The sequence below is a fragment of the Neomonachus schauinslandi genome, chromosome 4 (assembly GCF_002201575.2).
Source record: "Neomonachus schauinslandi chromosome 4, ASM220157v2, whole genome shotgun sequence".
NCBI lineage: Eukaryota > Metazoa > Chordata > Mammalia > Carnivora > Phocidae > Neomonachus > Neomonachus schauinslandi.
Genome location: NC_058406.1, coordinates 146,546,760 through 146,570,076, shown reverse-complemented (window position 1 = coordinate 146,570,076; position 23,317 = coordinate 146,546,760). Strand labels below are relative to the sequence as shown.

The window sequence follows — 23,317 nt, the reverse complement described above, 5'->3', positions numbered from 1 at the left end:
TCCTAGAGACCGGCATGTAACAGATATTTCAAATCTGTTTGCTGAGTTAAATTGTCCCGGTGGTTCCCAATTACTTATTGGCTTAAGTCCGTGTTCTCTAAAATCAGAAGTTGGGGTTCAAATATTAATTTTACCAGTTTCTAGCTGTGGATCCTTGGGCAAGTTAATTAAACTTTCCATGTTTCAGTTTCTTCATCTGCAAAATGGTCATTAGGATTGTATCTACCTCATAGGGTAGTTGGGAGGATTAAAAGAGATAATACCACATTCACAGTGCCTGGCATATGGAAAGGTCTCAGTAAACGTTAGTTGATATTATTCTCAATGTGTTGGGTATTATTTCATTTAAAGGCTCATCTTAAGTATCACTACTTAAGACTAATCAAGTCTTTCTCAGTCACTCTAGCTGGACATGATCTCATTCTTTATTCAAACATCCAATATGATTATTAAATGCCAACCAGAAGCCAGGCACCAGTCTAGAGACCAGCTGTGTGGTCCTCACACAGGAGGAGATTGGATGTAAATACATCAGAGAGGATCTCCACTTCGGTGTAAGTTCAGGTTTGAGGGAGTGATAAACCTCAACCTGTTCTCAAAGTTCTAAATCCATTGAGATACTGATTCAGGAGACAGACAGATGGGGATCAAACTATCAGCTTTATAGCCAATTTTGCTGGATTGGAGAATATGATGTAGTCAGCCAAATTTAGTTTTTCTATGACTCTCCTTACAGAATTAAACTCATATGTCTATCAGTTAGTTTTGGCTGTAATTAACAGAAAACTTAAGTACTGGTGGCTTATTACCTGATGAAAAACCTGGAGGAGGGTGACTCCAGGTTGCAGCTCAGTGGTATCATTTAAGACCCAGCTCTTGCTTTTCATCATCCACGTGTAACCTTGTTCCCGGCATCCATGCATTACCGTCTCAAGACGGGTAACTCCAGCTCCAGGTTGGAGCTATTCTCATATCTACGTTCCAGGGGGAAGGAAGTGCAAGATGGCCAGGAAGACTTTCTTTTTATTAGTGAGGAAATCCTTTCTGAGGAGCTTTCAAACAGACATCCTTTTACATCGTATTGGCCAGGACAGGATCCCATGCCCAATCCTCTGCAAAAGGGGTGAGCTTACCTTGCCCAGGTTAGAGCTCTTCATTCTTGGATGCAGGGGATCCTGTGCTAGTGGGAAGAGGGAAGAAAGAACTGCTGGAAGGCCATCCCAGTGACTGCCGCACCGTTCACGTAGAGCACAGCTACGGCCTTCCCTACCACAGCCTGGGTGCCCTTTGCAGGACGCAGGGGGAGAAAGTGGGACACACAGCAGGCGGCCTGGCCCCAGTGAGCAAAGCAATGGGGAGGCCTGATGTCACATGCTCAGTTTCTTCCCTGATCTTACCAATAGCAAGGTCATTCCCTCTCCATTGCGAGGAGTCCAGGGCAGAGGTGCTTCCCAGGGCTGTTTTTCACAAGGGAGAGGAGACTAAATTAGGCTCTTGTGCTGCGTGAGCCCAGGCAGGCAAGCTGGGAGCGGTAGGGAAGATTCTCCTGCACCAGAGACAGTGTGGTCCCCGTCTGGGTCCTTGTGTGCACATCCCTCGTAGCCTCTCACCACTGTCTGCATCAGATCATGCTCCCTGGCTCCCCTCCCTCTGGGTCCTGAGCTCCTTGACTGTGTGGCCCCGCATGCTTGTCTGTGTACCCTGCACAGCATCTCCCATATGTCCTTGCACATAGTGAGGGCCCGGCACCTGGTTGCCTCAGAGGGCGGCTCACTGCATTCAAGCCTGTTGATGGAGGCTGGTCGGCAGAAGGGTCACCGTGAGATGTCATAATTAGGGAGTTTGAAATAACAGACCAGATAAGATGGTGGGGCCTGGTGTTCATCTGTTTTGCTATTCAGCAGACACATACTGGGTCCTTACTGTGTGCCAGGTTTACTGTTAGCAGCTGGGATAAAGAGGAGGACATGATATTCTCCTGCCTTTGAACAACTCCCACTCTCGTGAGGGTGACACTTCTGTACCTGCCAAGGTGACATTATCCAATTCTGTTCACCCACTTCCTGCCACCCCAGGGGGTGGGAGCAGCGCCAGGGTCTGTCCTTGGGAGCTGTGGAGAATCTCCTCACACAGGCCAGAGTGGTGGATGAGATTCAGACAGATTGAATCTGCCAGTTCCAAGCTATAAAACCTTTTCCCTAATCTCAGTTGCCCAAACTGTAAAATGGGAATAATAGCAGTATGTACTTTATAGAGTTGTGGCGAAGATTAAGTCAGATAATGCGTGTCCGTGCCTGGCAGACATGCCGGTCACTGTTCATTGTGCCGTTATTAGCTTCACACTTCCAGGAAAGGCACGTGCTGGGTTCAAAATAATACAACTTGCTTATGTAGAGAACAAAGCTTATGTTTGTTAGTCAAAGATTTTTGTCAGATTTTTAAATTGCTTGTGAAGGAATCTTTTAAAAATAACAGTAACTTAGACTTATAAATTTTCATCAATTAAGGGCTTGATTCATTAAAGAAAAATCTGGATGATATTCATTGCAGGGCTAAGTTAAATGCTTTCTACCAAAGCCAAAATGTCTCACTGCCTTTTAAGTGTTGGAGAAACCATCCAATTGTTAAAGACATAGGGAATCAGGAAAACGTGCAATTAGGAAAACAAAGCAGGAAAATGGGAATACTTATACCCACATATGAAAGGTGTTAACTGTGCATGTCCTCAACCCAACTATTCATTCTTTTGGCCTTTTTAAGTATATCATTAAAGAATTCTTGTGTCGCTATAATTGGTTAAATCAAGGCCTTTGCCTTAGGCTGGTTTTGACTGCTTGGGCTAAATAGTCTCATTGATTTTTCTGTTGCTGTAGAAAGGAACTCGAGGGAAAACATTGTGTTCGTTGGGAAACCAGATTACTTTGGGCAACTCTTGGATGATCCCTTGATGGATTTGGTAGTTGCTGGGGAAAGGAACACTGGCCTTTATGCTCTTTGAGGCTAGGAATGTGGTCTTATATAACTCTGTGTCCCTGGGACTTGGGATATTGCTTGTAATAATAAGTGCTCAGTAAATATTTGTTTAACTCACACTGTTGAATGACAGTTAAGGTCAACATAAAATTCCAGGTTGGCAGTTTTTCTCACTAAGCACTTTGATCTTATGAGTAACTGTCTACTGACCTCTAGGTTGGCTTTGAGAAGTCTGCTATGCATCTAACTGTCATTCCCCTCTTTCTTAGAGGTAATCTTTATTCTGTAGTTGGTGCATATTTTTCTCACCCATGCTCGTATACTTTTACTAAATGTATTTAACTATAAAATATTAGTGTGGAGTTAATTATAAAATTATATATATATTTTATATATTATAGATATATACTATATCTATATATATATAGTATATATAAATTATATAAATTATTGTCCTGTAGGTAAACTGCAGTTTGCTCTTTCAAATTACTGTTATGATCTTGATATTTATCCATGTTAATACAAGTAGATCTATGTCATTCATTTGCACTGCTGCATACTATTTCATTGTATAAATATGCCACCATGTGTTTATTCATCAATGATCATTAGGTGGTTGCTTTCACAAACAATGCTTTGATGAGCATTCTCGTGTCCATCTTCTTGTATAGTACAGAGGAAGCACAATTATGAGTAGAATTGCTAGGTTGCAAAGGGTATGCACATCTTAGATGTTGATGGTTGATCTCCAATGGTGGCCCTACCAACTTACACTCCCACCAGTAAGGCAAAGGAACCTCCCTTACATTTTCATCAACGTTGGCATTGTCAGATTTCTGAATGGGTATGTACTTGACCCCTACTTTACACATCTTCTCCAGGATTATCATTCCCTTTTATGGATGAGAAAACTGAGGCTAACAAGTGGAATGCTCTGAGAATGAATGAATGAATGAATGAATGAATGAATGAATGATATGGTGATATTTTGTTTGTTTATTATTTCTTCCATTGGAACTTAAGTTCCATGAGTTATAAGTACCTATTCCTAGCCCTTAAGAACAGGTCCTGGCATAAGGTAGATGCTCGGTAGTTATTTATTGTTGAATGAATGAATGAATGGAGGAAGCTGGGCAGAGAACAGAGAACAGGAGCCTCCTCTTGGCTTTCTGAGCTACATTCTGCATTTCCTCACTCACCTGACAGGATTTTAGAAGGAGGGGCGCTTAGCAAGCTCTGCCACTGGAATGGTAACGCCTGCAGGCTGAGGCTGAGCTAACAGTGGAGGAAGGGTGAAAGCTAAGAATTTTTCAATGGAAAATGGAATCTGCTCAGCAGGAGTCTGATGAGGCGCTGGGGCCAGCAAGGAGGATGCAGCTGGAAAGAGTGTCCATCTGGATCCCACAGGCCTCTGGGTGTTGAGAGGTTATTCTTAGCCATCTTCTCTTCAGTCTTTATTTTCTCTTAATCAGGGCTCTCTTGATTTTGCAATTGGAGCCTTTTTCTCCCCCTTCTGTAAAGCAATGATTTTCCATATAGTAATTCTTTCCTTCTTTAGACTTCCTGGAGGGGGTGGGTGGTTCTTTTTGTGCTCAGACACTTTGCACATTGCCTCCCACCCAGCTTCTCCCGAGTGCTTTTGTGGCTGGTGGAGACCTATTATGTGAGCTGAGTATTTGACCCCATCTCCTTGTTTGTTTCCAGAGAACTTAAGCACAGCATTCTCCTTGCTAATTATTTTTTCCTAGTAACATCAATGTGAGTACATTTCCCGCCCTTCCTCCCTGTGCCTCATGTGTCCTGAATTCTGCTGGATTAATTTAACTTGAGCCTTAAGAGGCAGCAAAGCCGAGGGCAGGTGGCCCAGCTCCAATCTTTGGTTCCTGCGTCATAATCATAATCACTGGCATTGACATGGTGCTCTGTGGTTGACAAAGCACTTCCACACTCAGTAGCTCTCCAGAATGACAGAAGTCAAGGCCTCTGGGGTCTGGTGACATCCCCAGCATCTGTGTGCCTAAGAAGTAAGGCCTGGGTTTGAACTGGCTTTTCTGATGCTAAATCCCCTCCTTACCGTTTGTTACAGCTCTTACGGGGGAGGGGGGGGGGTTACAAAGTCAGATGCCCTTGGGTCCAGGTAAATAATCAAATGAGGGAAGTTGGCTGGGGTAGAAAATGGTAGGGGCTAGTGAGGACTAATGGGAATTGGAGAACATGCCTTGCCTAAAGGCGTCGAAACGCAATACGTTTAAAAAACAATTTAAAAACCCATTTATTTTATCACCTACTCGATGCCCAGTCTGCAATCTACCTTCTGCTGGTGGAAAAGGGAGAGCATATGGACAGTGTCCCCTTTGCCACTGAGTAGCGTGACTTGGTGGCATGGGTAAGCGCCCCTTGGTTGCAGTAGGTGTCCAGTGTCGATGAGGCAGTCTGGTACTGTAGACCTGAGTGAGTCGCTTGCTTTTAGGGTCATATTACCGACTGAAGGATGTACGGATCTTGGTCTACCCATCATCTCCCCTCCCTCCAGAGTTTTCAAGGGATGAGATTCAAAATAATATTTTATTAATGGTTGTGCGGGTCCCTGATGCCCCAACCCACAGCCCTTGTCAAATGTTCTACTCCTTCCCCACTTCTTTCTACCTGCTCTCATCCCTTTTTGAAATCATGGGACTTGGTTGCTCAGGTCTATATTCTGAGAGAAAGAGTGACAGTGACAGAGACAGAGGTAGTCAGGGCCTTAAAGGAACCCCAAGTTCATGTTCTAATCCAGTGCATGGGACCCAGAGAGTAGAGAGGAAGAAGATGGCTCGTGCCTTTAAGTAAAGAAAGCCGGCCCATCGGTAAAATGTGGCCAGTGAAGGTCATGGGCTTTGGCCAATCAGATAAAAACTCCTCTTTTGAGGGGAGTTAGGGGGAGGGCATGGCCTGAGGCGCCAGCATGGGACCGGGGCTCAAGTGTATCCCCTACTCTGAGTAGAACAGGTTAAGATCGTGGCTCCAGAGAGAGCAGCTCTGCTGCCTACTAGCTCTGTGACCTTGGCCGGGTGATTTCACCTCTTTCCTCATCATCTTCATCCATAAAACTTGGGGAAGTGCAGTGGTGATGAGGATTAACTGAGATAAGTCGTGCGTATCAGTAAATGTTATTTTTGTTTTGAGTTCTGCCTTCTAGCGATACTCATCTTCATGTTAGTTAGAACCCCAGGACGCCTTCAAATGTTGCCAGAAGGAATATGGAAAGAATAATTCATAGAATAAGAAACTACAATATTCTGCCAATATTTTCCTCTTCAGAACTTGCCACTTGTCCGAATGCCCTGATTCTACCTTTCTTTCCTCCAGTTCCATACCCTTAGATAGTCCCAGTGAGCTGGAATCCTGGACAAGGTAGCTGGGGTTCTGCTGGCTAAGATTCGGCTCTCAAATGCACTTTTTGTGAGGTGTAACTGTGATTTTTGCCCAAATACTCCAACTTAACTGTTGTTCAGTTGAAATTTTTGCTAAGTAGTTGTTTTCCCATCTGGCTTTTCGTGGGACAGAAAATTTAAGAAGGTAGATTCTTTTATTCAAACGCAACATTGCTGTACTTACCCAATCAATAGTGGACTGAAAGTCCCCCTCCCCAGCCCCCACCAGTCTTTAGAATTTGTTTTCTTTGGTGTGCCTCACTTCTACTAATAAAAAACAGTTCATAGTGGATATTGCCTAGGCATAGAATCAGGTTCTTGTTAATGTGAAGAATTAGGTTCTTATCAATGGCAAAAGTAGCATTGAGAGACTGTATGAAATGCTTATAGACTCTGATTTATTCTTGGTTTTTAGCCACATAATGTGCCTGTTGAGACCAGTTGACAGAGTAGGAGGTTCAGCATGGAAAAAGCATGGTAAATTCTGAAATGCAGATAATTCACAAATTACAGGTGTTTTATTATTTTTTTTTCAAAGATTTTATTGAGTTATTTGACAGAGAGAGACACAGAGAGAGAGGGAACACAAGCAGGGGGAGTGGGAGAGGGAGAAGCAGGCCTCCCACTGAGCAGAGAGCCCGATACGGGGCTCGATCCCAGGACCCTGGGATCATGACCTGAGCCGAAGGCAGACGCTTAACGACTGAGCCACCCAGGCGCCCCTATATGTGTTCTACTATGGAGTCAGCTATATATTCTTGGATGATCTCTTTCCCTCCCCCAGACAACCCTACCCCAATCTTCTCCTTTCCCCACATCTGTGGCCATCCTCTCCTACCTAAACCTGGAAGGAAAACTCGATGGTAATGAAGGGTACCATCCAGGAAATTATGATACCCAGGTTCTAGTTCCGGCTCTAGTTACTACCAACTGAGGGGTAGTCATCCCTCTGGGTCTCAACTTCCTTATGTAGAAAGTGGGAGACTGGGGCCAAGGCACCTGGGACTAAATGAGCTCTAAATTTTTATTACTCCGTGAATCCCACCTTTGCCAGCTTGGGGCCTGGCAGGTCTCAGCAGCTGGTCACTTGGATAATCCCCAAAGCAGGTAACTGCAAGCAGGATAACTGAGAATGGACTATAATCACAGCAGAGGCCAGCCACTCAAATAGATGCTGGGGCCTTTGGCTGCTTCTCGGAGCCACCAGCCAACCCAGAGATAAAGCTGGCTGGAAAAGTGGATGGATGCGTCGGAAAGGCCCGTGTCATCTCCAAACACAGCGTCTGGGAAATGCCCACGTCCCCAGAAAGAGGTCCCCGAAACCCTTCAGCTGGTGGTGCAGTGCGAAGAGTCAGGCAAACCAGGTTTTGAACCCTGACTTTGCCACTTACACCAGCTGCATGACCTTGGGCAAGCTCTCTGGCCAAGTGTTCTTCTTCTCCATAGAATGGGGGTAGCAATATATCTACCTTGCAGAATTGTAGTAGGATTGAGGTACTGCGGAGGCCTAACACTACCTACTCAGTACAGGTACTCAGAGGTACTTAGTAAATGGTGATAGTAATAGTTATAATTTATCCTGTGCCCTTCATTCACGGGAGTCTGGCGTGGAGGTGGAGGAGCGCGGCGCCCCCCCCCCCCAACCGTGTCTGGCTCAGGGCTCCTCCCCCCACGGCTGGGAGGCATTGACTCCGTGCCCCGTGCCACGGCCCAGCGATGCTGCTGATTGGAGCGCTGATTAAATCCCCTGATTGAGGAGCCTCCGCATCCTGGCCCACAGCAGCGCCAGCAGCATTTAGCACAATCTGCTTGGACCCCTCATCAAGTTGTTTTTTAGAACTGCCCTTTTCGGGCGCCTGGGTGACTCAGTCCTTAAGTGTCTGGGTCCTGGGATCCAGCCCCGCATCGGACTCCCTGCTCCGCGGGAAGCCTGCTTCTCCCTCTCCCACTCCCCCTGCTTGTGTTCCCTCTCTCGCTGTTTCTGTCAAAAAAAAAAAAAAAAAAAAAAAGAAAAAAGAAAAAAGAAAAGAAAAGAACTGCCCTTTTCAAGGTCTTGTCCCCCTTCCGTCACCTCTCTTCGGCCCGGTCTCTGTGGGCCCGTGCCAGAGAAGGGAAGTAAAGCGATGCCGGGCTTTCCTCCCTCGTCCTCCAGAGAGAGGGGGACAGGAGGCAGGTAGAGGCAGCTTTCCGGGCAGCACATGAGGCTCACACAAGCCCTGGCCACGCAAGGCGGCTGCAGCCCCCTCCGGGAGGCTAAAGTCTCCGCGGGCGCCCGGCCGATCCCCGTTTTTCTGGCCAAGCCGGGGTCCCAACTCAAACCTGCCTCTTTCTCCATCCTATGTCCCGACAGCTCGGCAGCGCTCTGCCGGGAAGCGCGATTAAAGTGGCACTCCGTGGGGGCGCCTGGGTGGCTCAGTCGTTAAGCGTCTGCCTTCGGCTCAGGTCATGATCCCAGGGTCCTGGGATCGAGCCCCACATCGGGCTCCCTGCTCGGCCGAGAGCCTGCTTCTCCCTCTCCCACTCTCCCTGCTTGTGTTCCCTCTCTCGCTATGTCTCTCTCTGTCAAATCAATAAATAAAAAATCTTAAAAAAAAAAAAAAGTGGCACTCCGTGTATTTTTCCAGCTTCTTACACCCACCTGGTAAAAATAAAATAAAATAAATAAAGGAGCCCGGGATGGAACCGTCGTTATTTTTCAAAAGGTCGAGGGGGGGTCACATGACTGCGAGTAACCGTTTCAGCGAAGTGGCTGCAAGTCTGAGTTTGCTGCAGAGCCGCCCCCTCCCGGCGGGGGCGCTGACGTCACGGAAAAGCCCCGGCGCGGGCCGGCCGGCGCGCTATAAACGGCGGGGCCGCGGCGGCTGCGGGCGGCGGCACGGACGGCGGCACGGACGGCGGGCTCGGCGCGAGCACCCAGCGCTCGGCGGCCCCAGCATCGTAGCACGCACCCACGCAGCACACGCGGCCTCGTGGGCGCCCACCCGGCCGAGCCAAGTAAGCGGGCGGTTTGGGAAGGGGGTACCCCCCGACGCCGGCCGGGGCGGGGGGAGTGCGCGGGCACGGAGTGGGCGTTCCCGGCCCGCACAACTTTCTAAGTTGAGAAAAGAGGCCCTGGAACTTGCCGTGCGCTCTGTGGTTTTCTGTTCGGGGGCGGGGGGCAGAGTTTAAGGTGCAAAGGATGCCATTTGTCATCAGGTTCCTTAGTTCAGTTCAGTAGGAAGGTCACCTCCTCCTGCAGACTCTGTGGTCAGAGGGCAGCCCTCACTTGATACGTCATGCTTTTGTTGTTCGAATGCCAGCCGGCCAACTGAGGCACGGCTTAATGAGATTGAAAAACCGGACGGTCATCCCCGTTAGTGGCCGGCGTGTTGGGGTGTGGAGTGTGGGTGTGAGTTTGGGAAGAGGAGTGTGCATTTCTCACTCTCACGAATGATCTTGCTTATGAAAAATGAGAAGGCTTCTGCTTTATCTCAAGTAGCCTGAGAGAACAGACCTCCATGCAAGGGGATGGAGGCTTGCAAAGGGAAAGTTGGAGCAAAGTTGTTCCATGGCATTTAGGAGGGTCTTTGGCCTTCTGATTTTCCTCAGGAAGGTTGAAGAACTCTCGGAGTGGACGTGGTTTAGTGAGAGTGAAGCATTTTCTCTGCCAGTTTGATAGGTCCGAACGTGAGCAGGTCATTTCCCTGCGGGAACAACAGGGCTTGGGGCTGGGATTTTTGAAACATGATGTCTGTGGGCAAGAGGGCAGAGCTGAGGCATGAACCTCAGACAGAAATTCTTTTTTGCCCCCAAATAATAGCTTATTCGGGCAGCTGGAGAGCATCAGGGCAACTTTACTAAACATGGAAGTTCCAATAAGTGCTTGTCCAGTGCAGCCAGAGGGAGTGAGGTCATTGCCACGTGTTTGCCACCCAGGCACGGAAGCCCGCTGGACGCTGGTGCAATGAAGAGCCATGTTTAGACAAGAGCAGCTAACCTGGCCGGCTGGTCCCCAGCTCCATTAACTTGTTGCTTTTCGAGCCATCTCCGAAGGCTGCTGGTTTGCTCGGGCTGCCTGTGTGTCAGTGCCGAGTGGGCTTCCTGAAGGCTTGCTCAAGGATGGAGGAAGCAGGGGGGCAGTGGGTGTTGTTCACGGTACTTCTTTCTTTTTGTGAACGACAGTCTGCCTGAGGAGCTGGTTACTAATTGAAAGCCTCTTGGATTTGGGGACAGTTTCCTTGGGGTTCCGATGTCAGGGTTACTTGGGTGTCACCCCATCTGCTGAGATGCCACTGATGACTGTGTGGTGAGCCCCCCAGGCTCCCGCTCACTGATGCGTGCCTCTCGGCTGCTCTGCTCTGCAGGACCCAGCGATGACCCTGAACAATGTCGCCATGCGCCAGGGCACTGTGGGCATGCGGCCGCAGCAGCGCTGGAGTATCCCGGCCGACGGCAGGCACCTGATGGTCCAGAAGGAGCCCCACCAGTGCAGTCAGCGCAGCCGCCACTCCGCTGCCCCCGAGGACCACTGCCGCCGGAGCTGGTCCTCTGACTCCACAGACTCCGTCATCTCCTCCGAGTCGGGGAGCACCTACTACCGGGTGGTGCTCATAGGGGAGCAGGGGGTGGGCAAGTCCACTCTGGCCAACATTTTTGCAGGTGTACATGACAGCATGGACAGCGACTGCGAGGTGCTGGGAGGTAGGTGGCCCAGCCCCAGTGGGCTTCTGTCCATCAGCGGTGGTCCAGTCCGAAAGAGCGAGGGGGTGGGTCGTTTATCTGCAGAGGTGGGAGCGGTGATTATGCGTCCCTGGCACTGGCTGGGGAAGCTGAGTCCCCAGAAGAGCCCTGGCATGGGGCCTCAGGACGAGAAAATGAAAATGCTCCTAGATGGAACCCGGGCCAGAAAGGGAATTTCTTAGATACCAGTGCCGCGGGGACTGGGGGGTAGACTAATTAAAGAGGGCAGAGTCAGAGGGTCAGGATCCCACTTCTGGCTTTTGCCAACTCTGACCTGGACTTTTCAAGAGCTCAGTATGGACACAGCTTTTTTGCACGGTTATACCTAAAACCAAACAGATTTGAAAAGCTATTAGGGTAAGTTCATCAGTTTCCACCATTATTAGAGGCTTTTGAGGGCATAAAATAGTTTAATATCTATATTTGAAATAGTGCAATATTAAATTTTTTTTAAGTATAACAGTGGTGATACATGTGTTTGTATATGTACAGGTTTTCAAGACAATGTTCCATGTACAATCTCACTTAAAATATTTAAGACTCGCCTGTTTGCAAAACGGATTTGAGGTGACGTAGTCACAAAAATGCATGTGTTCCTCAGATACATGTATGAGGATCCTGATCATCAGTGGTATTCATACAGTGACTTTCAGCCACAGCTTCCATCTTAGCGTACGTGACCAGAGGAGCTACAGATCCTTATCTGCAGCTATAGACATAAAGGAAGAACCTTCCAGTGCTTGCCCGAGTGGCATGGTCTGTACTCTTACTTGCAACTCACAGCTGAATCACAGACTCCCAGGGTAGGGAACTGCCTTAGTGATGAGTTGGTTCTGCCCTCTGCTTGACGCACAGGAGTCCTGCTCCTTCCTCCCTCCTGTCAGCCCATTTTGGCCAACCGTTTCTTCTTGATTGTCTCCAGGGTCAGGGAGTTCACTGCTTCACGTGGCAGCTCCTGATCTGGACTGTAAATGATGACTCATTGATAGAACGTTGATTTCTCTCCTCACTTCTGGAATCTCAGGGATAGCTAAATGAGAGTCAAGGAGAAATAGGGTCAGTATTGGAAGGCTGATTTTCTCTTTCTCTGTAAAGGCTGGTGGGTGACTGTTGGTATAGGAGAAAGGGAGGGAGGAACGAATATCTAGAATGCATGTTTGCAATGGGAGAGGCGCTTTATTGGGTACCTTGTATCTGCTACTGTTAATTTTGGTACTTATAAAATTCCTGTACTCATAGGAGTAAACTGAGTCTCAGGGATACCAAGTAGCTTACCTAGAATCAGTGGGGTAGCTGGAATTAGAGCTCAGGCCTTTGTCATCTTAGTTCCATGGTGTCCTTACACTGCCATTGACCGGGAACCTGCTATGTGCCAGACACTCTACGAAGTACTTCTCCTAAGTTTTTTCTGATAAAACAAAAATCGAGCCAATTTTGTCTTAATATCCCTGTTTTACAGGTGGAGAAATGGAGGCTTACGACATCACGTCACTTTCCCAGGGTGATAAAGCTAGCCCGTGGTCTGGCCGGGAGTCAGACCTGGTTGTGTGCATTCACTGTGCCCACCAACCCCTGGGTTTAGCGTCCACATGCTGGTAGTGTCAGGTGCATGCCTGGCTCTGTGCCAGGCTCTGGGGTACCCAGTGACGTGTAAGATGCAGGACACCCTCTTGGGAACAAGTGAAGTGTCAGTGGCTGTAATTCAGAGCAGGGTGAATACTGTAAGAAGTAACAGGAAAGTGTTTTGGGAGATTGACAGAAGGAAGAGATCAACCAGGAGTCTTGTTTTTTGAGGGAGGTCTTGAAAAATTTGGTGGGTAGCAGACTTTCAAAAATGTCCATTCGAGTGGAGTGGTACCTCTCGGGGGGTGGCATCCCCATAGGCATAGAGTGTTAAGAAGACCGACTCATACCTGGAATCTGGGAAGGCAGGCTTCGGTATTTGGGAGAACTCTTTATTTAAAGTGGGGAGGGAGAGGGAGAATGCTTACCTCCTCAGAGAATCTTGGGCAAGAAGCTTCTCCATTGACCCATCCTATCTAATGTGTCCTATTTGAGTAACTTAATTTATACTGTCTAGGATTACATCTCTTATCTGTAGGCAGCTGTTGGAATCACTAGGGGCCTCATGTTTCCAAAGAAGAAGGTTTTCCAAGGCATGCCCCCACATTGTTCTTTTTTCAGCATTAACCATAAAAAAAAAAAAAAATCCTCTATACAATACTCTCATCAGATTTTCTTCTAATAAAGATGGATGTTGTTACAGCTATATTACAATAATCTTATGACTCTCTCTACACATTTAATGCCATTCATTTATTCATCCCTTCATTCATTCCTAAATAGTTAGTGAACATACACCATGGAATTCAGTGAATCACTACGGGGATGTGCAAAGAGTCCTAGGGCTTCCCCCTAAAGATGCTTACAGTATGTGCGATAGAGACGGATGTACACCATCTGTACACCAAGATCGGGTGTGATGAGTGTTTCGAAAGAGGTACAAGGACAGTGCTGTGGGAAATCAGAGGAGGAAAGATTACTTTTGGCTGTGGAAATCAGGAAGGGGTTCATGGAAGAGGCGGTCTCTGAGCTGGACCCTAAGAACGCCTGGGGCTTGGAAGGCCTGAGGTGGGTGGGAAGGTACGGCACCTGCACACGGGGAGTCTGGAAGAGCACTGGGCTTCAGGCTGTCGGTGTGGGTTGGGAGCCCAGCTTGGATACGGACGTAGCTGAGCGCTCTCGCACAAGGGACTGACCCTCGTCAGACTTCCCCGTTATTGAAACGGACAATTCCTGCTTCACAGGACATTAGAGGAGTCAAGGAGAGAACATATACTAAACATGTAGCCCAGTGCCTGGCATGTAGAAGTACGGAATGAATGAAAGAGCCGATTCTGAATCTACCGTTCCTTTCCCTGGACTTACCTTCTCAAACTGGCACTTCAGTCACTTCTGGTCCCCATCCACTCTCGTCCTACTCCTGGCCAGGGCCCTATGAGACGCTGCAGGAGGCGAGGACAGTGTTCCTAGAGCAGGTGTTCCTTCAGGGCCCGTTGGCATCTCCTGGGCTAGGAAAGCTGAGAGCCATTGAGAGTTTTGGGGGAGAGGGATGTTGGAGCCTCAGAGCTTTTAAGAGGCTGCAGGAGCCCGTTGCAGCATGAGAGAGAATGCCTGTGCAGGTCCCACACGGCACTGGAGCCAGTCCTGGGCTGGGGGGCCCTCCACGCACAGTGGGGGTCAAATGAAAGGTTAAGGTGTGCTAGTCCAGGGAAGATAGCGACGGTCACCCAGTCATCGAAGCTCCAGCCTACCCCCTGAGGATGATCTCTCATTACACAGAGTGTGCAAGTGCACCCCCAGAGCACGGGAGAAAAGAGGACTTCCCCAGACCCAGGATCCTGAAAAGCCCTACAAGCCAATAGGCCTCAACCCTTTCTCCACACACCTCAACCCAGGGCAAATTTCAAAGGACTCGATGCTTAATCGACTGAGGCACTCAGGCGCCCCTAGAATTCATATTCTTTTATCTCCCCTCTCCCCACCTGATTAGCTCTTGAGAAGGCTAAAAAGTGAGTGACAAGGGGAGGAAGAGAAACTAGAGCTTTGGGTGCAGGCAGGGCCCTCTCCTGGTTAGCCGAGGGCCAGGAAGCAGGATGCTTAGTGTGTCTGAAGAATCCGTGGGCCTGGTAGCCAGAGGCAGTATGTAAACCTAGGTGTGGGTCACACGCAGTGAAGCAGGGTGGAGACACGTTGTTTTCGGCTCCTGGGTTTGCAGCACGATTTTCAGGCAAGGGTAAGTCCAGGAATCTTGGCAGAACAGCAAAGCAGTTAGGCATCTACTTTTTAAGGTGTAATCCTTAAACCACTTTTTCTCTAGGCTGATGTTCTGATACCTCGTGAACCAAGGGAAAGTTTGGGTTTGCTTTTTCCTCTAGCTATTGCAGTGTGGTAGGTATGTTTCTCTTTGAACTGCTGGGGACCCTGGTGAATCCCTTGTACCTGCTTTTGGGTGGTGAGTGGTAGGCTGAGGACAGAGAAAGTGCTGTTTTGGATTTCCTGAGCACAGGGAAAGCTTTTAGAGAAAAAGAGACGAAGCCCAAGGTAGCAAGGGGCAGTCAGCCGGCCCCCCTTCTGTGCTGCTCAGGCTCTGACCATTTCCATTTGGCTGTATAAATATGCCTGTTGAGTCGTACTCTGTCATACTGTGCAGTAAGCCAGATTGTGCATCGCACTGTGATCCCAATCATGCTGCAAGTTGTGCATGGCAGACAGGATGGGCATAAAAGACTTTTAATCCCCCAGTGGGGACACCGTTACCATTGCTTAGAATGATACCTTGTAGAGGCAGGGAGACTGACAGAAAGACAGAGCCATCCCATCCCTGGTTAACTTTCTTCTCATTTGTCTGTGTTTTCCTTCCTTTCCCTCCCCTGATTCCAATTCCTAGATGAAGAAACATTTAAACAGGAGCATTACTTTTAATAAACCCCTTATTCCTATAAAATAAGAAATGCTCTGGTTTCCCCAAGTGGCGCTTTTAAGCTGGCTTTTAGCTATGGTAGGAAATGCCACGTGTGGCAAGAACCAGCCTCCTCCATCCGAACAAGTGAGGACAGCAGCTAATATTTATTGCCTTTCTACTTTGTGCCCAGGCTTAACATAGGTAATGGTCATGCGGCCTTAAGGCATGAATACGGTTATCAGTCCCATTTCGTAGATGAAGAAGTTGAGGCCCAGAGCACTTCAATGGTCCAGAGGCACATAGTTAAAAAGGGATGGCATCCAGATTCTACTCAGGCGTGCTTGTGCTTATATCCCCAGTGCTGTGGTTCTCATTCATTCATTCATTCAATAAGCATTTGCTGCCCACCTGAAGTATGCTGAGCGCTGCCCGAGGGGGGGGGGGGGGGGGGGGGGGGTATAGCAGTAAACATCACAGATGCAGATCTCTGCCTTCATGTTCTGGGGGTGAGAGGGACAGAAAATAATAAATGGATTGCATGTTAGGTACCTTTAAGTATGATGAAGAAAAACTGGAAGGGAGTAAAATATTGGTAGGGAAGATGTATTGCAAGTTTAAGTAGATGGTGAGGGAGCGCTTCTGGAAGGAGGTAAGGGCGCAAGCCTTTTGGATTTTCCAGGGAACAGATTTAAGGCAAGAGGAGCAGCAAGAAAAATGGTTAAAAAAAAAAAAAAAAAAAAAAATCACTATGAAAATCATAATTTTCAAATGATGAAACTCACAACAGGAAACCTCACTGTGAAAATAGAGTGGGGATGGGCTTCTTTGTATGCAGTTGATGGGAATCACTTCTGCAAAATCCCAGTTAACTCAGCCAACCCTCCCCCCCCAACTGATTTCTGTGGGCTGGAGCTGCTCTGGCCCCTCGTACTGCTCACCCTTCACCTATACTCAGACTGGGCTCAAGTGCAGGGAGGAAAGTTTCCATTACCAAGTGGAGCTGGAGGCTGCACTTAAGGCTGTACTTAAGATGGAAAAAGAAAAGCCTGTTTATTCCTAGGGAACTGTACTTTTTTGAGGGAGCAAACCTCAGCCAAGACAGGGACAGTCTCAAGGTTTTTTTCTTGCGTGTCTCAAAACAGGAAAAATGTCTCTGAGCCCAGGGCTCCTGAAATTGCCAGTGAATGTCCAGTAATACCCCCACTGAAAGGTACAGTGGATTTCCATGTAAGGCTTACGAATGAGGCTTACGGTTCCCTTGGGTGATTCTCAAGCCATCATCCATTGAATCGGAGTCAAAAGCTCTCAGTGAGTTTATCCTTATAGATGGTTTCCCTAGAGCAAAGGTCTAGGAATGATGAAAACGAAAGTCTTCATTTCAAGTGGCTCAGTGAGACACATTCAGAAGACATAGGTGTTCTGCTCAGGAAGTACTGGAGGAACATACGTAGAACGTTGTGGAAGGTGATTAAGAAATAGTAATTTGCCTTTGTGAGTATCTGCATATTTGCATAATTAATTGCATATTTCGTAGGCTTACTTTGTAACATAATTTCCTACATGACACTCAGGTAAAAGTGTTGCCTATTTTCCTGACTCCAGTATTACTGTTCTTTCTTTTCCAGAAGATACGTACGAGCGAACACTGATTGTTGATGGGGAGAGTGCAACAATTATACTCCTGGACATGTGGGAAAATAAGGTATGCAGAGCCTGTAGCTCTCCGTAAATTCCTTCAGGGCTTGCCTTCCAACAGGCTGTTTGGTGCAAGGGTGACCTTGTCCTTTTTAGTGTTCTAGGTGAGGTGGGCTCATTTTCTTGATTAGCTTTTTTTTTTTTTCTGAAGTAGGAGACTGTTCTCAAGAAGAGGCCATTCACAAATGAGCTCTGAATAATAAGCAAGTTGCAGTGATTTGCTCTTAATTCTATTAAAAAAAAGACAAAAACGTCTATCTGCTTTAGGGAAAGTGCCAAGAAGGATGGATGATCATTTAAAGCTATATAAAACCAGATTATATGAAGTTGACATTCTTAATACTTGTCTTCAACGTTTGCTTTTTAAAGATTTGGGGCTTCTGAGCCTCTATGCTAGACCTTCTCTTGGTTGGGAACCCTCTTCTCACAGAAGGATTTGAAATTTCATCAGTTGGGAAAAGGCAAAAGGGAGTTGTTGGAAGTCAGAGAGGGCTCATTTTTGGTAGATTAGCTAGAAATTGGAAATGTGGTTTGGCAAAGTCGTTGTATAATTTATCAACTCAAGCTGTAGGAGGAACTGGATAGTAAAAACCTTAGGATACACAGATCGCTTCTTTGCGAAGGACGCTTCATTTCCCAGGCACACCCGAGCTCAAGGAGTTTCTTCTCGTTTTTTCAGGGGGAGAATGAATGGCTCCAGGACCACTGCATGCAAGTCGGGGATGCCTACCTGATTGTCTACTCCATCACAGACCATGCCAGCTTCGAGAAGGCATCTGAGCTGCGGATCCAGCTCCGCAGGGCCCGGCAGACCGAGGACATTCCTATCATTTTGGTGGGCAACAAAAGTGACCTGGTGCGGTGCCGGGAAGTGTCTGTATCAGGTGAGAGGGGTGGTGCCCCACCACGGACACCCTCTCGGGGTCACCTCCTTTTCCTTCACCTCCCTTTCCTTCACCAGTCTCCTGCTTCCCTCTTTTCTTCTTCTTTTGTGAAGCTGGCACCAGGGACTCATTATTAAAATGCTCTGTGGAGTATTGTGTAGAAGATGCCAGCGTTCCCAGCAGATGATCCCTGTGCTGATGGCCGCCCCCTTGTCCATCTGGGCTACTTGCTGGATTCCCATTTTCCCCAGCCTGGAATTGCTTGTGGGAAAAGATTATGCTGGGGGGGTTGGATTTACTGGCACTCCCCAACCTTTTCTCCTTGTCCTTTTCTCTTCTCTGGGGAGCTCTTAGGAGTTCAGGGAAATATAAGTAGTGTCTTTATGTAAGAAGGATGGGAACTCTGATGTGGGGCACTGTGGGAGTTTCAGTGAGAATAAGCATTCCACTCTGGCTGCCTCTGGTTCCTGGAGACCCTAGGAACACCGTCCCGCCCCTTGCCTTTTGCTTCCTAAGTTTCCGTGAAGGCATCAATCTGATGGTGTCACCTAGACATCTTCATGTTTAGTTCAGGGATATCGCCTATTTGCTGGGGACGGGGGGCCCTTGAGATTTTATTGTCCATATACAGATTTGGTTCCTGGTACAATGGTAAAAATTAAAACCCTGCATTGCCAGGCCCCACTCGGGAGGAAAGAAACCTGATGAAGACTTAATGTCTACAACTAGCTTGGGAATGTCTTACTCTTAGGAGACGACTGTCTACACTGATCATTTTTTTCTAAGCCAAACTTGGATACGTGGTCAGTGAACACAACGGAACTTTTGACACGGAGGCCACTCCAGAAAAGCTTGTTTATACAGTTTGCTGGAGACTGTATTGTACATTTGTGAAATCATCAACATTTTTTCAAAATAACCTCATCAGAGCTTTAACATCATTTTTTAAGAGAGGAAAGTCAAAGAGTAGGATTGTTTTTCAATTCGGGGAAACCGAGTCAGCAGAAAGCGTTAAGAATCCGAGCGTGAGGATGAAGCAGGCCTGGATTCACTTCTGCCGCTTACAGGCTGTGTGAACTCCCTCATGTTTTTAAAGATCACCCCCGACCTCAGTTTCTTCATCTGTCTGGGAGGGAGAATGTGTTTTTCCAGTAACATGGTAAGTGCAGTAAGTGAAGGCTGCGGTTTTTACTGAGTTGGTGTTACCGTGGCTGATGCAGTTGGACCTCCACACAGTGCATCTGTGGTGGACCAGCTCTAGAGCCCACCTCTCCTGCTTGCGGGAAGCTTCCTGTGACCGCCTCCCTGTGTGCTGGGAGGACACTGTCACCACCACGTGGCCGCCTGACCTAGAGTTGCCTGGCGACAGCTCCGAGTACGGAGCCCGCTAGCTTGGCCTGGGCCATGGAGCCCCTCTGACTTTCTTCTCCCCTCCTTTCCTCCCCAGAAGGGAGAGCGTGTGCTGTGGTGTTTGACTGCAAGTTCATCGAGACGTCGGCGGCCGTCCAGCACAACGTGAAGGAGCTGTTTGAGGGCATTGTGCGGCAGGTCCGCCTCCGGCGGGACAGCAAGGAAAAGAACGAGCGGCGTCTGGCCTACCAGAAAAGGAGGGAGAGCATCCCCAGGAAAGCCCGGCGCTTCTGGGGCAAGATCGTGGCCAAAAACAACAAGAATATGGCCTTCAAGCTCAAGTCCAAATCCTGCCATGACCTCTCTGTGCTCTAGGCCCCCAGTCACCCCAGATGTCCCCCTATGGACATCGTTGAACACCATTGGGACTGATAATCTATATTAGATTGGATCCTTAAGTATTATTAGATAAGGTTTCCCCCATTGTAGCTGGGAATTAGCTTGTTAGCCTCAAGGGCAGCATCATGCATGGGAAACGAAAGATCTTTGTAAAATCAGTATTTATTTACAAGAAAAGCCTGACCTTGCTACTTGAACACCCAAGACTCATCAAAGGATGTGTTTGGGGTTCACATGTGTTTGCTCTCTCCTCTGGATAGTAGAGAATTGAAGCCTACAAAAGAATGCTCAGAACAAGAACTTTTTGTTATTAAAATGTCACCCAGTGTTCCGATACATGAATTTGAGGCCAGTGGGCCATAGACAAATACAGGAAAGCTGTCAAAGGATTTATCCAAAGGAGGGAGAATTTCTTTCTCTGTACCTTATATTCATGGAGCTAGGATTGTAGAACCGGGCTCATCATAATCATGACTATTATTGCTCCATCAAGCTGTGAAAAGAAATGATGGACCTTCCTGGAAACTAAAGCTTAGCGAACAATTTTTGTTCCATGCCCATAGTTGGGGATCCAGAAATTTGTAGAATTGGGAACTGATAGGGGTGCCACTTAAGGGATCAAAAATCATATCTTGGCTTTTGTGTCTTAAATTTTTTGTTGAGGGGAAAATTACTTAAATTCTACTTAGTCAAACCACCTTTTGTGTTTTCATTGTTTTTAAGGTCTTGGGGCCATCATGAATATATTTTAAAAATCTGAATTATTGATAACCTGGAGTGCAAAATGCCAAATTTTGAAATATAATCAGAGGTCTGAATTTTTATAAAACACAAAACATAAATACTTCAGTACTTTGGGTTGACCCTTATATGCCACAGCTCTGCTCTATTTATTGTTATTTTGCAAAATAATAACCATTTTAACATTTGATAAAGCATATTTATGAACATATTTCTTAATAGGAAAAGTGTCCATTTTATTACCATTTTCTATCTTTTTCAGAATATGCAAGTTTTTACCTATATATCTTACAATAAAAGAAATAAAATCTTTGGGAAAAAAAAGGCATTCTTAAATGTTTTTTCCTCCCCAAATAAGACGATTATGATTCTTTCTATTTGTTTTTAGAGCAAGCACACTCTACAGAAACATACCTGTTATTTTATTTCTTCTTTTCATTGGTGGTAGCCCCATTGTTATTTGTTTCAAAGACTATCCCTGACATCTCTCCTTCGGAACCATGACTCACAATAATTATTTTTGGCTAATACAGTTGGGAAGTATTTGGGGTCCTCTAAATGCTAAGTACAATAAAAGCCAGATTGATCTTTTACTTTGGCAAATTCCTGACTGAACAGATGGACCTTTGCTCCCCAAAGGCTCATGGCCCTACGCTTGACTAAAGCATTAGAGGAAATTAGATTAGGGGGCAAAGAAGAAAAAAAAAAAAAAAGGTGGTTTTCAGCCTGCAATCTACCAGGCATGACTGTAACCAAATTCTCCTTGATGGCATTAATACAGTTTGACCTTCCCGTGGCTGTGTGTGACCCCTTGCTGGAGTGGGATGACCCGGTGTCCCCCTTTCACATCAGTGGCCCCTGCGTGTACCTTCTGGCACCTCCCCTCCCTATGTTTCTGAATATCGCCTAAAGCCACAGCCTTAGAACTCAGTTCTGCTGGCCCGCTCTCCTTTTTCCAAATCCACATTGAGCATGAGGTGCCCATCTCTGTGCACTTGGCCTCTTCGCAGTGCTCGAGGAAACAGTCCAGGGAGAGGATAAGAGTGAACATTCAGGCAATGTCACTGCCATTTAACATCAGTGTGTCTTTGGAGCAAAGACGAAACCTTTGTGACCATCAGTTTTCTCCTCTGCAAAATGGGGTTGTTACTAATACCTACCTGTAAGATTGTGAGATGAACATCTTTTAATCTGCTAAACATGAAGAGCTCAAGAGATGTCTGTTTTCATCGTCATACACCTTCCATTCTGCATAAATCAGTTTTATAAGTTTGCCTTTCCCCAGATGGAACGGAAACTCCTTAAAATCAGGGATGGCTATTTCTCCCTTTTACCGCTATACTCTTCAATGCAGTCCCTCGTGTATATTGGGCCTTTATCTGTTTCTTCGTGAATAGAGTTTCCAAATGGCCCATGAAGTTGACAGGCCATTTTACAGCAAGCAAGTTCAGGGGGATAGATGGCTTGTCCCAGTTCAGATGTTGTGTCTGGGCTTGGAGTAGAGTCCAGATGTGACTCGGAGTCCTTTGCATCTTTCAGGATCCCAAACTGTTTCCTATAGACACAGCTCTTTTCATCCCCAGGTGCCACCAACACACACCACATGGTACCACCTCCACACATCACCCCCCCCCACATACATAGCACACACTCCACACAATACTGCACCCCCACACACACTACGCACCACACACATGCACACCATACACACATGCCACACATCCCATACCCCACCCACATCCCCCACGCCGCACACACCCCTCCCCAGAGCACACGCATAAACACGTACATACAGCAATCACAGCACATATATCCCACACCACTCACCCCGCATCCCACATACATAACACCACACACACACACACACACCCTAAACATACATTCTTTAGGCTATTCTCTATTCTCCTAGATTCAACCATCCTAGTCACTTCTAACCTTCCCAGCCAAAGGGCCAACAGCTGCCAACACTCTCAAGCTGAAGGGCCTGTTGAGGATTGTCCCACGGGGCCTCCTTCAGCTTGAACCAGGGCAGGACAATACAGGGTGCATTCCAGTCTTAGAGGCTTTCTGGGGAAGAGCTACAGCTCTGGAGTCAGACAGACTTGGTTTCACTCTGGTTTCATCACTTAGATGTGTGACCAGGAGGAACTTCTTTATCCTCTCAGCCTCAGTTTCCCATCTGTGACGTGGGAATAACAATGACACCTGCTTCACAGGGTTGTGGTGAGGATGGTGGAGACCTGCAAAGGTTATCATCCCGCGAGGACTTCTAACGAGGCGTTTATGCCTTCATTCCCTCGTGCATCCTTCAACAGGATGGGGCACCCGGGCACCGCTGGGTGCTGGGAATATAATGACAAAGACATTATCCAGGTCCTCAGAGCCCCCCAAAATTGTATATTTGCCTGTCCCAAGAAGCTAGAGAAGGTGGCTTTGGCGGTGGGAAGAAACTGAAAAAACCATGGGAGGGTTATACCAGGAAGGGTCTGGATTTGCTGTCATTAGATAAGATTCAAATGAAGGAAAACATTATTAATAAAATGATTGGATTTGATGTGGGAAAGTAAATTGGGCTATTTAAAAAATTTCCATTTTGGGGAAGTGGGAACATTGGGGAAGAGTTGGTTTTTAAGCATCCTACATTGTTGCTCACTAATACGTGAACTATTCAGTACAGG

The 23,317-nt window shown here is 47.2% G+C and overlaps 1 protein-coding gene across 1 annotated transcript; it reads left to right on the top strand.

Annotated features, from left to right (window-relative positions):
* Positions 1 to 9,263: 9,263 nt before the first annotated feature.
* On the top strand, positions 9,264 to 20,905 carry GEM (GTP binding protein overexpressed in skeletal muscle). The gene is made up of 5 exons (XM_021688269.1): positions 9,264 to 9,380; positions 10,730 to 11,066; positions 17,196 to 17,272; positions 17,945 to 18,149; positions 19,597 to 20,905. Exons 2-5 carry the CDS (start codon positions 10,739 to 10,741, stop codon positions 19,872 to 19,874), a joined length of 888 nt encoding a protein of 295 aa, XP_021543944.1. The 5' UTR covers positions 9,264 to 9,380; positions 10,730 to 10,738; the 3' UTR covers positions 19,875 to 20,905.
* Positions 20,906 to 23,317: the final 2,412 nt, after the last annotated feature.

Bases quoted from the DNA above. Each gene is read 5' to 3' on its own strand.
- GEM (XM_021688269.1), top strand. From the start codon at position 10,739: ATGACCCTGAACAATGTCGCCATGCGCCAGGGCACTGTGGGCATGCGG. The intron at 11,067-17,195 runs GTAGGTGGCCCA...TTTCTTTTCCAG, and splicing joins CGACTGCGAGGTGCTGGGAG to AAGATACGTACGAGCGAACA. The intron at 17,273-17,944 runs GTATGCAGAGCC...TCGTTTTTTCAG, and splicing joins TGGACATGTGGGAAAATAAG to GGGGAGAATGAATGGCTCCA.